At 41.4% G+C, this 14,550-nt stretch overlaps 1 protein-coding gene across 1 annotated transcript; it reads right to left on the bottom strand.

The window, feature by feature from the left end:
• Positions 1-6,433: 6,433 nt before the first annotated feature.
• On the bottom strand, positions 6,434-13,534 carry LOC148364832 (elastase-1-like). Its single transcript, XM_088339025.1, has 8 exons — positions 13,405-13,534; positions 12,064-12,161; positions 10,894-10,994; positions 9,250-9,375; positions 7,879-8,015; positions 7,667-7,809; positions 6,610-6,759; positions 6,434-6,528 (listed from the first exon to the last, which is right to left on the bottom strand). Exons 1-8 carry the CDS (start codon positions 13,442-13,444, stop codon positions 6,517-6,519), a joined length of 807 nt encoding a protein of 268 aa, XP_088195151.1. The 5' UTR covers positions 13,445-13,534; the 3' UTR covers positions 6,434-6,516.
• Between the last annotated feature and the right edge of the window lie 1,016 nt (positions 13,535-14,550).

Genomic DNA, 14,550 nt, shown 5'->3' with positions numbered 1-14,550 from the left:
TAAATAATCTTAATACCACTATTACCTTCTTGTATAAAAAGCAGTTTTTCTGCATGAGTGACAATGAACTATTCTAAATTTCTTTTTTTTCTTTTTTTTTCAGGATGTTTATTTGGCTTTCATGGACTTGGAAAAGGCGTATGACAGAGTTGATTGAGAGGCGTTGTGGCAAGTGATGGTTATGTATGGAGTGGGTGGAAAGTTGTTGGAAGAGTTTTTATATGAAATGCAGAGCATGTGCAAGAGTAGGGAGTGAGACAAGTGAGTGGTTCCCTGTGTTGACTGGTGTGAGACAGGTGTGTGTTGTCACCATGGCTGTTTAATCTCACCACACCATCCATGTGACAGCGTGGGACGACGTCTATACGTCAACATTTCTTTCCTATACTGAGGAAGATGACTCTGATGGCGTCAGTCATAAGAAGGCAGATGAGGATGGTGTACTGTTATTTATACAAGTACGGTATATTTTTTTAACAGACCCGTTTACTGTTTTGCGAGCGTGTTGCTAGTAGCGTGTTGCTACCTGTCACAGTCACGGTTTGGGATGAAAGTTATATTATTATGATTAAAGCTTTGAAAACTCAATGCAAGAGTATTTGGCAGAGGTGTAGAGATGATGGACAAAAGTGGAACAGTGTGGCAGGTAAGTCAGTTGTTGTTTGCAGATGACACAGCGCTTGTGGCTGATTCTGAGGATACATTGAGACGGTTGGTAACAGAGTTTGAAAGAGTATGTGATAAGTTATGTGTCAATGGTGGGAAGAGTAAGGTGATGTGATGTGAAGTGTTCGCGTGATGGAGTGGGCACGACGTTAGAAATCAGATTGCATGGACATGTGCTGGAAGAAGTTGAAAGCTTTAGGTACTTGGGTAGTGATGTGGCTGCAGTTGGTGGAATGGAGTGCGAGGTATTGCACAGAATGAATCAAGGAAGCAAGGTTTTGGGTGCTCTGAGGAGAGTGATGAACAACAAGAGTATGAGTATGGATGTTAAGAGGGGACTGTATGAGAGTGTGATTGTGCCGACTGTGTTGTATGGTGCAGAGACTTGGAGCCTGAACGCAGATTTAAGAAGGAAATTGAATGTTTTGGAGATGAAGTGTTTGAGGACCGTGTTAGGAGTGACAAGATTGGATAGATTGAGAAATGAAATTGTGAGAGGCAGAACTGGAGTAGTCGTGGAACTGAGCAAGCGTGTGGATAACAGAGTACTCGGTTGGTTTGGACACATGGAGAGGATAGACGAGGAGCCAATGTTGAAGAGGATCTACAGAGCAGAAGTCAATGGAAGGAGACCAAGAGGAAAGCTGCCATTGACGTGGATGGATGGTGTTATGAGTCCACTGCAGGAAAGAGGTCTAAATATAGTGGAAGCTGGAGCTCTTGTTGCTGATAGAAAGGAGTGGAGAGGTGTTGTGAAAGGATAGTGGGATTGTGGACGCGTTCTTAAGGATGGGCTGGGCACCCGTATGATGCGGCAGGGGTAAACCAGTGAAAGCTGTCGGGCCCTGCTGTTGAACAAAAGAGTGTGTTGTGTCACCCTGACCCGAGTGACATGGCCGCTTTCTGGTGTCCCGTTTCAGCTGGAGGGACGAAAGCATGACCAACTTGGGTGCCGAGGTGCCTAACTTGTTTGGGTGTTTGGGCAATTGGGTTGGCCATGGTACAAAAAAATTTGTATGTGTTTTTTTTTTTCCCCTATTTTATTTTCTTTGTTATTTTATGTGTTTGTCTTGCTGTCAGTCACCCCTCTTGAGGGATATGAACAAGGTAGATAGATAGATGGACCTTCTTGTATAAAAAGCAGTTTTTTCTGCATGGGTGACAGTGAATTATTCTAAACTGCTTTTTTTTCTACTTTTTTTGGTTTGTTTTTCTCACTGTATTATTGCGTGTCATTTCAAATGCCTGCAAGGTTCCTGACAGGAAAAAAAACTGCTGACCTGCAAAGTTTTGACAAAAAATGTCTACTTGCTCCGGTTATGCGACCCAATGGGCCTTGATACACACTGGTACATAATATATTACTGTAGTGACTCATGTAATGGTAAGGGAGTGAAACACATTTGCAGAAATATCTCGATTTTTGCTACATCCTTACTACATATTTCCCAATATTTGCATCAGCCCTGTCCCTTGTGTGAACTAATCAGCTCCATTAACCCACTTGTGCCTTGTCCGTGCAGGAGAAACTCAACATAGCGTCAATTTCAATTCAAGTCAAGTCAAATTTATTTATGACGCCCTTAATCACAAAAATGTCTCAAAGGACTGCACAGGATAACAATGACACAATGACCTGATCTTAAACCAACATGCGGGCAAGGAACAACTCAAAAGCTCAGCGTGAGGAAAAAGAGAAACCTTGAGAAGGGACTTCACAAGTGGTAGCCCCCTTCCAGGATGACCTGGGTGAATTACAATTAGCATTACAGTACACAAACATAGTAAACACTGGGTAACATGTTGAAAGTTTGTCCGGAAAGTGCATGACAGCCTGTAAACTAGTCCAGAAAATCTTTGACAGCCACGACGCAGCATCTCATCTCTGCCAGCTGGTCCATGCAGGCGTTCACATGCTTCAGGTCAAACGCTGGTCTGCTGACTCATCTCAATTCGTCCTTCTCCTTCACCACCAGGCAGGCAGTCGGAAAAAGACGGGACAATACAGAATATGAGGTGGGAATCAATCATAAGCTTTGGAATGAAAGTGTGCCTTGATTTAAAAACTTCCAGAGGCAGGGCATTTCATAGCACCGGGGCCCGGATGGAGAACGCTCTCGAGCCTGCAGACTTCTTGGCTCTCGGAGTCACAAGTAGACCGGCATTTTCCGAGCGCAGACTCCGTGCAGGAGCATAGCGGTAAATCAAATCAGAGAGATAAGAGGGTGCAAGTCTATGCAAACATTTATATGTTAATAAGAGAACCTTAAAGTCACATCTTAAGTGGACTGGGAGCCAGTGCAAGTTGGCCCCCCATCCTCCCTTCCATCCGTCCTTCCTTTCTTCCTGTATCCATTGATTTAATTTGCTTGCATTAGTGCTGACCAAGAATCGTGTTTTCAAAGTGTATTTAACTTTTCTTTTACCCTAGAAATAGAAGGTCAAGGCAGAAAAAGCAAAATAAAAAATATGAAAAATATGATTAAAAGTTTTATCTGCAAGCTGAATAACAAAGTTGGCCTGGGATGATTTATAAGTTTTGGGTAAGAACCAGTCACGGTTAAGCTGTATTCTGAAACAGAGCTGCAAATGGCTTACTAGAGAACTGAGGAACTGTGATGTAATCTTCACTTGAAAATAAATCTCAAGATGGCCACCTCCTTGTTGTTTGCCAATGGTATTTTCTTTTCACAAATGCAATAATAATTTGAATTTGAACAACAGAAACAATGTTTAGAACCGTGGTTCTCACCTGGTCTGACATAATAAACCACCATTTTACCCTAATTACAATCTGCGACTTACATCAAAAAATTCCACTCCTCAAACTAATCGAGTGAAAAGATTGTGCTATTCATGTAACGGGTGTAATAATAAAATTATTGAAATTCCTGCTGAAATTTGTTGTATAGTTTCTGTATAAGTGTCCTGCAATGATGAGTACAACAGTGCCACCTGCTGGTATGGGGTAAGGTTTGGTTTGGCTTTTGACATGTGACCGGAAGGCGGGGTTTGTTGGCAGTCTAGCAGTGAGCTGTAGACGGTAAGACACGATTTCTTAGTGAACAGCAGTTTTCGGTTCTTTCCACAGGTTCAGGTCTGGACTTTGACATTCTAATATATTTTTTGGTGTATATTACTGTGTATGCTACTTGATTCATCCTGAAGGCAACACAACCAGGAAGTAGATGTTTTTTTTATATAATTGAATACAACTCAAGTAAATAAAATTAAAGCACTTCATTAAATCAACATAAAATGTACGATATCCAAAATACTCACACCCAAAAATAAATAAGTAAAATAAATAAACCTGACTGTTGTGAATAAAAAAAAAAAACTGTGTACAAAAATTAAACAACCCGGAAATAAACGTGTCCTAGCAGCAGCCCCACATTGACACGAACACAATGCTACAGGAATGGTTTCTTTTTTCTTTTTCATAATAATTATTAGTAACAGGGTTGGGTAGGGTTACTTTAACTGGATTACTTTCAATTACTTTTGGATTACTCCAATACCAAATATGCTAATAAAAGACAAAAGAAAGTAAATATGAATAAAATTCAGACTCACAACACGTGGTAAGCTTTCTCTCCTGGCTTTGATCTCTTTGATCTCCGGCAAAACTAACATAAAATGCCACAGAAACAGGGTTGGGTAGGGTTACTTTAACTGGATTACTTTCAATTACTTTTGGATGACTCCAATACCAAATATGCTAATAAAAGACAAAAGAAACTAAATATAAATAAAATGATGACTCACAAAACGTGGTAAGCTTTCTCTCCTGGCTTTGATCTCTTTGATCTCCGGCAAAACGAACATCAAATGCGACGGAAACAAAATGAAAATACATCTAAACAGCTTGCCAACATCATTTTTGCCGTTTCATGTGTTCCGTTACTCCCCAAGCCTGCACAAAATTTAGTCATTTTATTCATATTTAGTTTCTTTTATCTTTTATTAGCATATTTGGTATTGGAGTAATCCAAAAGTAATTGAAAGCAATCAAGTTAAAGTAACCCTACACAACCCTGTATGTATATATATGTATATATATATATATATATATATATATATATATATATATATATATATATATACATTCCAAAACCATGCATTTCAGGTGAATTGGCTGGTCCAAATTGTCCCTAGGTGTGAATGAGCGAATGAGTTGTCTGTTCCTGTGTGCCCTGCGATTGGCTGGCAACCAGTTCAGGGTGTCCCCTGCCCACTGCCCAATGATTGCTGGGATGGGCTCCAGCCCCCCCTGCGACCCTAATGAGGATAAGGAGTACGGCTGATGAGATGAGATGAGATGAGATATATATACGCCACCTGCTAAGATGCATGCATGTTCTTTCCTCGGTTCAAGCACAAAGAAGCAAGCCTCTTTTGTGATGTGCTTCGGTCTCCAAGTTGTCTTTTGAAGTACTGCACTCAGCAGGTTTATCTTTGAGAGTGTGGTGTTTTGTTTCTAAATTCCGCTTCTATTTTGACTGACTCATATGCCAGCACCCCGGTGCACAAAATACACTGAGGTTTTCATCTTCCTTCCTTCTAAAGAGAATAAAATCCACATATCCTATTCTCCATGCAGTATATACGTTTCACCATGCCCCTGCATGTGTTACATATGTTTGTCTAATTAAATTCATTTGGGACTTTCAATGGAATGATGCATTGAAAGGAACTTTAAGTGTTTACTTTAGTGGGAAACAGGGTTGGGTAGGGTTACTTGAACTGGATTACTTTCAATTACTTTTGGATTACTCCAATACCAAATATGCTAATAAAAGACAAAAGAAACTAAATATGAATAAAATGACCACATTCTGTGCAGGCTTGGGGAGTAACGGAATACATGGAACGGCAAAAATGATGTTCGCAAGCTGTCTGGATTTATTTTCATTTTGTTTCTGTCGCATTTGATGTTAGTTTTGCCGGAGATCAAAGAGATCAAAGCCAGAAGAGAAAGCTTACCACGTGTTGTGAGTCATCATTTTATTCACATTTAGTTTCTTTTGTCTTTTATTAGCATACCGTAAATTCCGGACTATAGAGCGCACCTGATTATAAGCTGCATCCACCACATTTTAAAAGGAAAACCGATTTTGTACATACACAAGCCGCACCTGTATATAAGCTTTAGCGCCCACATTGAAAAATGTAACATAAACACAGAATTATCCCTAATCCGACTTTAAATCCCGCGATTGAAACTGAATGTCCCTCATTAAAGTACACAGTCAAAAAATCTCAGCCAGCTAAATTAACGGAAAATGATACCGGTACCCAAGGTTTGATGCAGACCTGCAGAGTCCGGGTCCCGTTGAAAGTAATCCAAGGAAAAAAGTGTATATTTCCAAAGGTAAGGGTGGGAAAAATATATATCCACTATTGTCCGCCGCGTCCACAAACACGTCTCACCTTTACTCCACTTCCCGTCAGCCCGTGTTTGCTCCGCCCCTTCTTTCTCTCACAAGCTTAGAAGTTGCAGTCTTCCTCAGTGCATATATTCCACCGGTCTAAATCTTACCTTTTGTACTCGAGCGCCGCTGGCGACTGTTAGAAAGATGACATAAATTGGCCGCATCACTGAATAAGCCGCAGGGTTGAAGGTTGGGGAAAAAAGTAGCGGCTCATAGTCCGGAATTTACGGTATTTGGTATTGGAGTAATCCAAAAGTAATTGAAAGTAACCCAGTTAAAGTAACCCTACCCAACCCTGGTGGGAAACACATCTGAAAAAAGTCAATACCAAGTTTATGGAGATGATCTTTATTCTGAAAGACTACATTGTTGCACCTAAAGAAAGAACTGGTTCTTCTTGGATTACTTCGTCTGTTTAGAACATGATCTGCCCAAAAGAAAAAAAGAAATGTTGCAGAGAAGTCAGGATGATGTGAAGTCAATTTTGGAAGTCAGTCAGGTCACCCACCGAGTCCATCCATTCGTTGTAAGCAGAAACGCGGGTAAAGACGGTGGGCTTCCTAAGGGCGTTGCATCCATAGCCGGACACGAAACTGGCAATGCCGTGCACGTAGTATTTTCCATCCACCAGGCAGTTCAGCGGGCCGCCAGAGTCGCCCTGAAATAATTCAAAGATTAAAGGTGGGTTGCGTCGTTTGAGGTGTCCCTAAAAAGTAGAATCCTAAATATTTTCTCTATTAAGTGTCATGTCCTGCACGGTTGTCATGGCGCCCAGCTGGCCCCGCCCCTTGACACCGGCTGAGACGCATTGGACTGATTGCTCTTGGAGTACTTAAGCGTGCTCCTTTGTTCTGTGCGTTGCTGGAACGTTTGTTAAACCTGGTTAAACTCTGTGAGACCAGCATTTCCCGAGCAGAGGCTCTGTGCAGGAACATAGGAGGAAATCAAATCGGAGAGTTAAGAGGGGGCATGTCTATGCAAAAGTTTACATGTTAGTAATAGAAACTCAGTCATATCTTAAGCGGACCCTCAATTAGTTCAAGCTAGCTTGTCTGCACCAAGAAAAAGTCTAGACTTTTTTGACATTTTCCCGCTGATTCTGCCAAGACCCTGATCTTACTCCATGCATGATAAAAAGCTTTGGACATCAGAAATTTGCTCAAGATACTTTTGAGTTTGCGTCCATATCAAATCCTTGACTGCTGTGTAGTTCATTACCGTGTTGATTTATTAGCTTATTTTTTATATGGTATGTATGTTCAAAACCATTTATTTTGAAAGTTTTAATGTAAGAATTTTGCTACGCTGTCATGTCTTGCCATGGCGCCCACTGCCCGGAGATGGCTGGGATGGGCTCCAGCCCCCCCGCGACCCTAATGAGGATAAGCGGTACGGCTAATGAGATGAGATGAGATGAGTTAAAGTAACCCTACCCAACCCTGCAAATCAATAATATCCTAATCTTAATCTGACTATTCCCTGCATGTAGTGTTTATGCGAATTTGGTATCGTTAGTGATAGGTGACAAACGTTACGAGATATGATTTTTCCTGGAAGGAACTCACGTTGCATCCGGACTCGGAAGAACCACCGGCACACACCATCGTCGTCTTGATGGTGCTTCCCCACCAGCTAGAGCTGGTGCAGGTCTGGTGGCCGACCAAGGGAAGGTAAGCCTGTTTCAGTTGAGGGGACAGGCTACCGCCGGCTGCAAGGCAAATATCAATGAGCGCCAAAGAAACAAAAAAAAGAAATAGTCAAAGTGTGGCGGACTGACTGGAGGTGCGTCCCCAACCGGTGATGTAGCAGCGGTTGTTGTGGGGCAGAATCTCTTCAGAGGGGAGAAGAGAGCCCAGCTTCACGTAAGAGTTGAGGGAGGCCTCACCGGACAGACGCAGCAGAGCAATGTCGAAGCTGTGTGACACAAATGTAGTTTGTACTTTGACTCAAAAAACTTCTAAAGATTTTGGTACTTGCATCCAATGTTCCCTCTAATTTTCCGCGGGTCTGAGCATTCACACAAAGTCGGTGAGCGACGCTTGAAACAACAGTGAGCAACGGCAATCCCAAGTGTGGCAACTAAGTCATTATCCAACATGTCCAAAACTTGACATCAAGTTACATTTTGCTGAGTTTCCGGCAATGCAAAATTATTTTTCACTTTTGAATGAATTGACTCATGTACTATTGCAAAGGTTGTACGGCCTACAAACGTCATTTGTTTTTACAATAATTCTTTCACAAGATTTCCATTTTTTTTCCCCTGGTATCTTTTGTCGCATTATACTAACATTTTTGGGGGCTTATTTAGTCGGTTGCACGATACACAATCGTATTTAATCACATTTTTAGTGGAAGTACAATGTTGGCAACAAGATTGACTTGGTATAATTGGAAATTATTTGAATGCAACACAAACTTTTTCTTCTTTTTCCCTGTTTTTTTCATTTTTTTTATTCCTTAAAAAAAATCCCATTGTGTTTATTTTTTCCTAGCTGTTACTTTTTTCTTTTTGTTCTCTATTTACTTTTTTTCCTATGTTTCTTTCTTTTGTTTTTTTTCTGGCTTTTTTCTAAATGTTTTCTTCTTTTTTTCTCTTCCTTTTTTTTCTTTTTTTCTCTGCTTTTTACTACTTTTTCATTTTGGTATTTTTTTTTCTTTTTTGTTCTATTCCCCCCTTCTTTTAAGTCATTTTGTGCATAGTTTGACATAATATTTGCTCATGTTGGGATGAAAGAAGCAAAAACAACCTGAAGAGCCGTTTAGGACCCGGAGGAGCTGGTTCCTTTTAGTGAGCCGAGCCGAAGAAGCCGGTTCTCGAAAAACTCTACTCAACTTCGTTCTACTTCGACTCGACTTCAAAATACCGCATTTAGGACACAACGTCAGGGGAACCCGTGTATTTTTACCTTCATGCACTGTAACTTTGACTTAAGTCGCTTCTTAATTAGTCATTTTGAGCCCTGATTTTTGTGCGCTGGCTAGATTTTCTTGTGCGCTGAGAATGTGCGAGCAGTGTGTAATTGCGCACGCGCGCAGCTTAGAGGGAACACGGGTGTCTACTAAACCTAAAATTTATCAATTTCCCAAAACTTAAGTTATGTTATCCAACATATGTAAACAGAACAGAAAAAAGCATAATTCACACCCGTTGGCCACACTGTTGGAATTCCATCTTGGGTGGATGTAAACCTGGCTGACGCTCATGACTTGCTCCCTGCCACTGTTGCTATTCAGGTCATGTTCCCCCAGAACCACACGCCATGTTCTCTGGCTGAAAGCAGAAAAGTAAAGTGCAAAGATCAATTAATGAACAACCTTTTCTTCAACAAAAGGTAATGTACAATGAAAAATACACCCAACAATTACAGGTGTATGATACAATAATGTATCAAGATTATCTCGGACCTCAGAAAACCTTCACCACATATGAAATGAAATGAAATGAAATAATCTGCATTTCTATAGCGCTTTTCGAGTCAATGACTTTCTAAAGAGCTTTACAATGTGCTTCACATTTCCCAATAGCGGCCGTGCAGCCATGTAAGGCGTTAACCTGCTTATTGGGGGTATTAGGGGTTCAGTGTCTTATCCAAGGACACTTCAACATGTAACACGGAGGAGCCGGGATTCGAACTGCGATCTCTTGATCCCAAGACGAGCGCTCTACCTACTGAGCTAATGCCGCCCCATTTGGCCCATGAGCCTTGGCTTTGACATAGGTGAAATACATGAATCAAAATGATGTGTTTAAATAAATGGGGCCCATAAGATACATACTTTGTGTTGACTTAAAATTAAAAAGGTTTTCCTATACACGAACTATCATACCAATGTTCTCATCTCATCTCATTAGCTGCACCGCTGATCCTCAGTAGGGTCGCGGGGGTGCTGGAGCCCATCCCAGCAATCATCGGGCAGCAGGGTTGGGTAGGGTTACTTTAACCAAAAGTAATTGATCGTAATCCAGTTAAAGTAACCCTACCCAACCCTGTCGGGCGGTGGGCAGGGGACACCCTGAACCGGTTGCCAGCCAATCGCAGGGCACACAGGGACAGACAACTCGCTTGCTAGGGACAATTTGGACCGGCCAATCCACCTGAAACCGGAGTGCCCGGAGGAAACCCACGCAAGCACGGGGAGAACATACAAACTCTGCACAGTAAGTCCGGTAGCTGGATTTGAACCCACACAGGATGTTCCCGAGACCTTAGAACTGTGCCGCACACGCGCTAACCACTGCGCCGCCATGCTGCCCCATACCAATGTTATTTTTTTAAATTAAAAATGCATAGGCCAAGAAGTTTGTATTCCTTTTACACAATGGAATCCCTACATGGGTCCCCGCCATGTTTGTCCACCAGGGTTCCGCAACGCTGTGCTCTGAGACACTGGCCCTTGCTTGCACCAGACAACAGAGTGTCATCTAGTGGTCAACTATTACACATTTGGGCTTTTTATATGCTCTCTCCGGCTGTTAAAGGGTAGTATTGAGTTTTTATAGCGTGTTGAGTTGGTTCAGGTGAAATAAACCAGTTTGCACATTAAATGCCAAAAATCAACAATTTCCCTCCATTACATGTGAAAAATGTGTTGCCTTTAGAAAAGATCCCTTGTCATCTGGGACTATAATGTGTAGGGTCATTTAGTCATGTAGGCCGAATTATAAAGCACAATATTGAAAAACGAGGCTAAAAAAAATTGGCGTTGACATTCCTTTACTGATGTTTCCCACCACAGAACCGATCCAGCAACCAGACCCAACCTAAGTCTGACATCCCAGTGTTAATACCTGTCCACACAGTGAGCAGCAGTCATGACCCAACCTCTCTCAATCAGAGTTCCACCGCATGTGTGGTAGAATCGGGACCCGGATTTGTATTGAAGTGAAATCTAACAGGAAACACAAGAAACAAGAATCCAAATGTAAAAAAAAATCTCATTGGCCCAATTACCGTATTTTCCGCACTATAAGACGCACCTAAAAGCCTTTATTTTTTTCAAAAGCTGACCATGCGCCTTATAATACAGTGCGCCTTATATATGGATCAATATTAAGTCGCAAAGTCTCGCAACTAAGGCAAGCAGCCGCCGACTCGATTTTCCCCCGAAGGCGAAGTCGTCCGCGGTGTATGCTGGGATTTATTTACCGGCGTTTCATTGGCTAACCAATTGTCAATCATCATTTGAATCAGTCACTATTGGCTAAAGTTATTCGGAGGTAAAGGGGGCGGATCCTTTTTATCATTTACAGGCTCGCATAGGCTAAAGGGGCGAAACAAAGCCTGCAATTGGCCGAAAAAGATGAATGTGAATCACACGTCGGGTTGTACTACGGCAAAGAGAAAACATTTTTTAATAGTCTGTATTTGTAAATATTTTACTCTCCTGGATTTACTACACTCACGGTTGTAAGAAGACCATGGTTACGTCTCATTATTGAACGTGATGGCTGCAAGAGAACTTAGGTGAGCTATACGCCTTTATATTTTCCCGGTATCTCGTTTTAGAACGATCTTGATGTTTCTGTGATGAGTCTATTTTGAAACTAAATTCAATTCAAAGTGTTTATGGTCATATGCACGGTAAAGAACCCCGTTTCCCTGCACAATAAAATTCTTACTTTGCTGAATCCCAAGACTTTAACCTTCCGAATGATATTTGGAACGATGCATTTAAGTGTTTGGTGACATCGTACAGACACTGTTTCCGTACATTTCTGAGACACGTATTTGCTTCTTTGCAAGCTTTCGCAATGTTAAGGGGTAATAAGTTGGACTGAACTATCTGACTGTTTTGTCGACGTTCCCATTGTAGCACCTTATAATCCGGCGCGCCTTATGTATGGAAAATATAGGACCAACAACTATTTTTTGGGGGTGCACCCTATAACCCGGTGCGCCTTATAGTGCGGAAAATACGGTTATTCCACACGATCTAATGAATTCAATGCCGTGCTTACCTGCCAGGGCCAGGAGTTGGGCCGTGCCACTTCACCTCCTACCACCCTCTCCAAACTGTCTTCCAGGTACCTGGGCTCGGGTACCAGCTCAGCCAGCACTGTTGGAGAAAAGTGAGTCTGTTTCAATGCATTGTAACCAGGGTTGGGTAGGGTTACTTTAACTGGTTTACTTTCAATTACTTTTGGATTACTCCAAAACCAAATATGCTAATAAAAGACAAAAGAAACTAAATATGAATAAAATGACTAAATTTTGTGCAGGCTTGGGGAGTAACGGAATACATGGAACGGCAAAAATGATGTTGGCAAGCTGTTTGGATTTATTTTCATTTTGTTTCTGTCGCATTTTATGTTCGTTTTGCCGGAGATCAAAGGGATCAAAGCCGGGAGAGAAAGCTTACCACGTGTTGTGAGTCATAATTCAATTCATATTTAGTTTATTTTGTCTTTTATTAGCATATTTGGTAGTGGAGTAATCCAAAAGTAATTGAAAGTAATCCAGTTAAAGTAACCCTACCCAACCCTGGTCATGGGGGAGACGATTTAAGTTGAGGAGAGATTCCCACACCAAGGGAATCACTTTGTATCCTGAAACGCCTTTGTAACGAAAGGCAATAATTTCCTGTTCAGGTACTTCGTAACCTGAAACCTTTGTATAGTGAGCAGGGTTGGGTAGGGTTACTTTAACTTGATTACTTTCAATTACTTTTGGATTACTCCAATACCAAATAGAAACAAAATCGGAATAAAATGACAAAATTTTGTGCAGGCTTGGGGAGTAACGGAATCCCTGGAACGGCAAAAATGATGTTGGCAAGCTGTTTGGATTCATTTTCATTTTGTTTCTGTCGCATTTTATGTGAGTTTTGCCGGAGATCAAAGAGATCAAAGCCAGGAGAGAAAGCTTACCACGTGTTGTGAGTCTGAATTTTATTCATATTTAGTTTCTTTTGTCTTTTATAGCATATTTGGTATTGGAGTCATTCAAAAGTAATTGAAAGTAATCAAGTTAAAGTAACCCTACCCAACCCTGGTCATGCGGAAGACGATTTAAGTTGGAGGAGATTCCCAGACCAAGGGAATCACTTTGTATCCTGAAACGCCTTTGTAACAAAAGGCAATAATTTCCTGTTCAGGTACTTCGTAACCTGAAACCTTTGTATGGTGAGCATATTTGGTATTGGAGTCATCCAAAAGTAATTGAAAGTAATCCAGTTAAAGTAACCCTACCCAACTCAGTAAGCTTAAAGGACTGACAAGTTGAAAGTAAGCAGCCTCATGTTGGGGAAGACTATCAATAAAGAACATTTTCATTGTATATGTGTGTGTCGCTTTCCTTACCCAAGGCTGCCAGGGTTGTCAAGACCAAAAACCTCAGCATGTCTGCGAAGCGTCACCAACGTTTCTGAGAAGAAGCATGTGTTTTTTTGCTACTTTTATACTTAGGTTCAACCTTCACGATTTATTTTTTTTTCTATTTGTGGATGCGTGTGTGTCATGCTGTGTGTCCACCTGTCAACTGTCCCACACTTTGTTATCATTCTCAGTAACGGCGAGGAAGTGAGGAATGACATGTGAACGGTATCGGAGTTGTGACATAAGTCACGCGGCGGCTCCAAGTCGAGCTGGGGAAATCTTTTTTTTTTTTTTTTAAGGATTTTACAAACATTTTGAGCATAAATCAGACTCGCTTTCACATTTAACATCGTACTCTCACATACGAACAACTATACTCTCTGCAGTCATACCAGCAGTGTTCATTTGACCTGTGAAAAGTGATGGGTCCCGGGGACTCGCATGCTCAAAAATCTATGGGTCCCCAAAATCTAGTGTTATCGGGTTGAAATTGTAAATCAGCGACAAATATATACAGTGGAACCTCGGTTCTCGACCATAATCCGTTCCAGAACCCTGTTCGAAAACCGATTTGTTCGATCACCGAAAATCGTTTTTCCCATTAAAAGTAATGTAAAATCGTTTTAATCCGTTCCAACACCCTGACCGCTTACTATGAACGTAAACATGAAGCTAACCCAGGCTAATCGTACGTTCGCGTTAGCGTAATCTTCCGTACGAAAGATTACGCTAACATGAACGTGTACAACTAAAAAAATCAGGTCGTTTACACGTCATTTAGCACCCGGGTCTCCACAAAAAGTGGTGAGCGGTTAAAGGATAAAGAAAAGAATTATGAATAGGATTTCTTACCTTTGTGAAGGTCTGCAGAAGCCATGCTTCATTCCCTCGAAAGAAGGGAAACTCGCACACCTTCTTCATATTTTGCCATTATTTCTTTCTTAAATGCAATAGTTGTACGCACTACTTTTCTTTTTTCACCTGTAGCAACTTTGTTGCTTGCACCGACCTTCTTCGGAGGCCTATTTAGGGGCTAAAACACTCCGTTCACCGATATCTAAAGCGAAAGCAAAAAGAAGTGCGCGCGCACGTCATAACAGTTCTTCACGAGGGGTGGGGGCAATCTACACG

Source organism: Urocampus carinirostris, chromosome 6, assembly GCF_059441175.1.
Source record: "Urocampus carinirostris isolate Australia breed hairy pipefish chromosome 6, RoL_Ucar_1.0, whole genome shotgun sequence".
Lineage (NCBI taxonomy): Eukaryota > Metazoa > Chordata > Actinopteri > Syngnathiformes > Syngnathidae > Urocampus > Urocampus carinirostris.
Note: the sequence above shows the minus strand (reverse complement) of the source record. Positions and strands in the feature narration are given on the sequence as shown.

What these genes read in the sequence shown, in the direction of transcription:
- LOC148364832 (XM_088339025.1), bottom strand. Translation starts at nt 13,444, where the DNA reads ATGCTGAGGTTTTTGGTCTTGACAACCCTGGCAGCCTTGG. An exon ending in GCTGCTCACTGTGTGGACAG is followed by an intron (nt 9,376 to 10,893) that starts GTATTAACACTG and finishes TTCTGCTTTCAG; the next exon opens with CCAGAGAACATGGCGTGTGG. An exon ending in CGGTTGGGGACGCACCTCCA is followed by an intron (nt 7,810 to 7,878) that starts GTCAGTCCGCCA and finishes TTTGCCTTGCAG; the next exon opens with CCGGCGGTAGCCTGTCCCCT.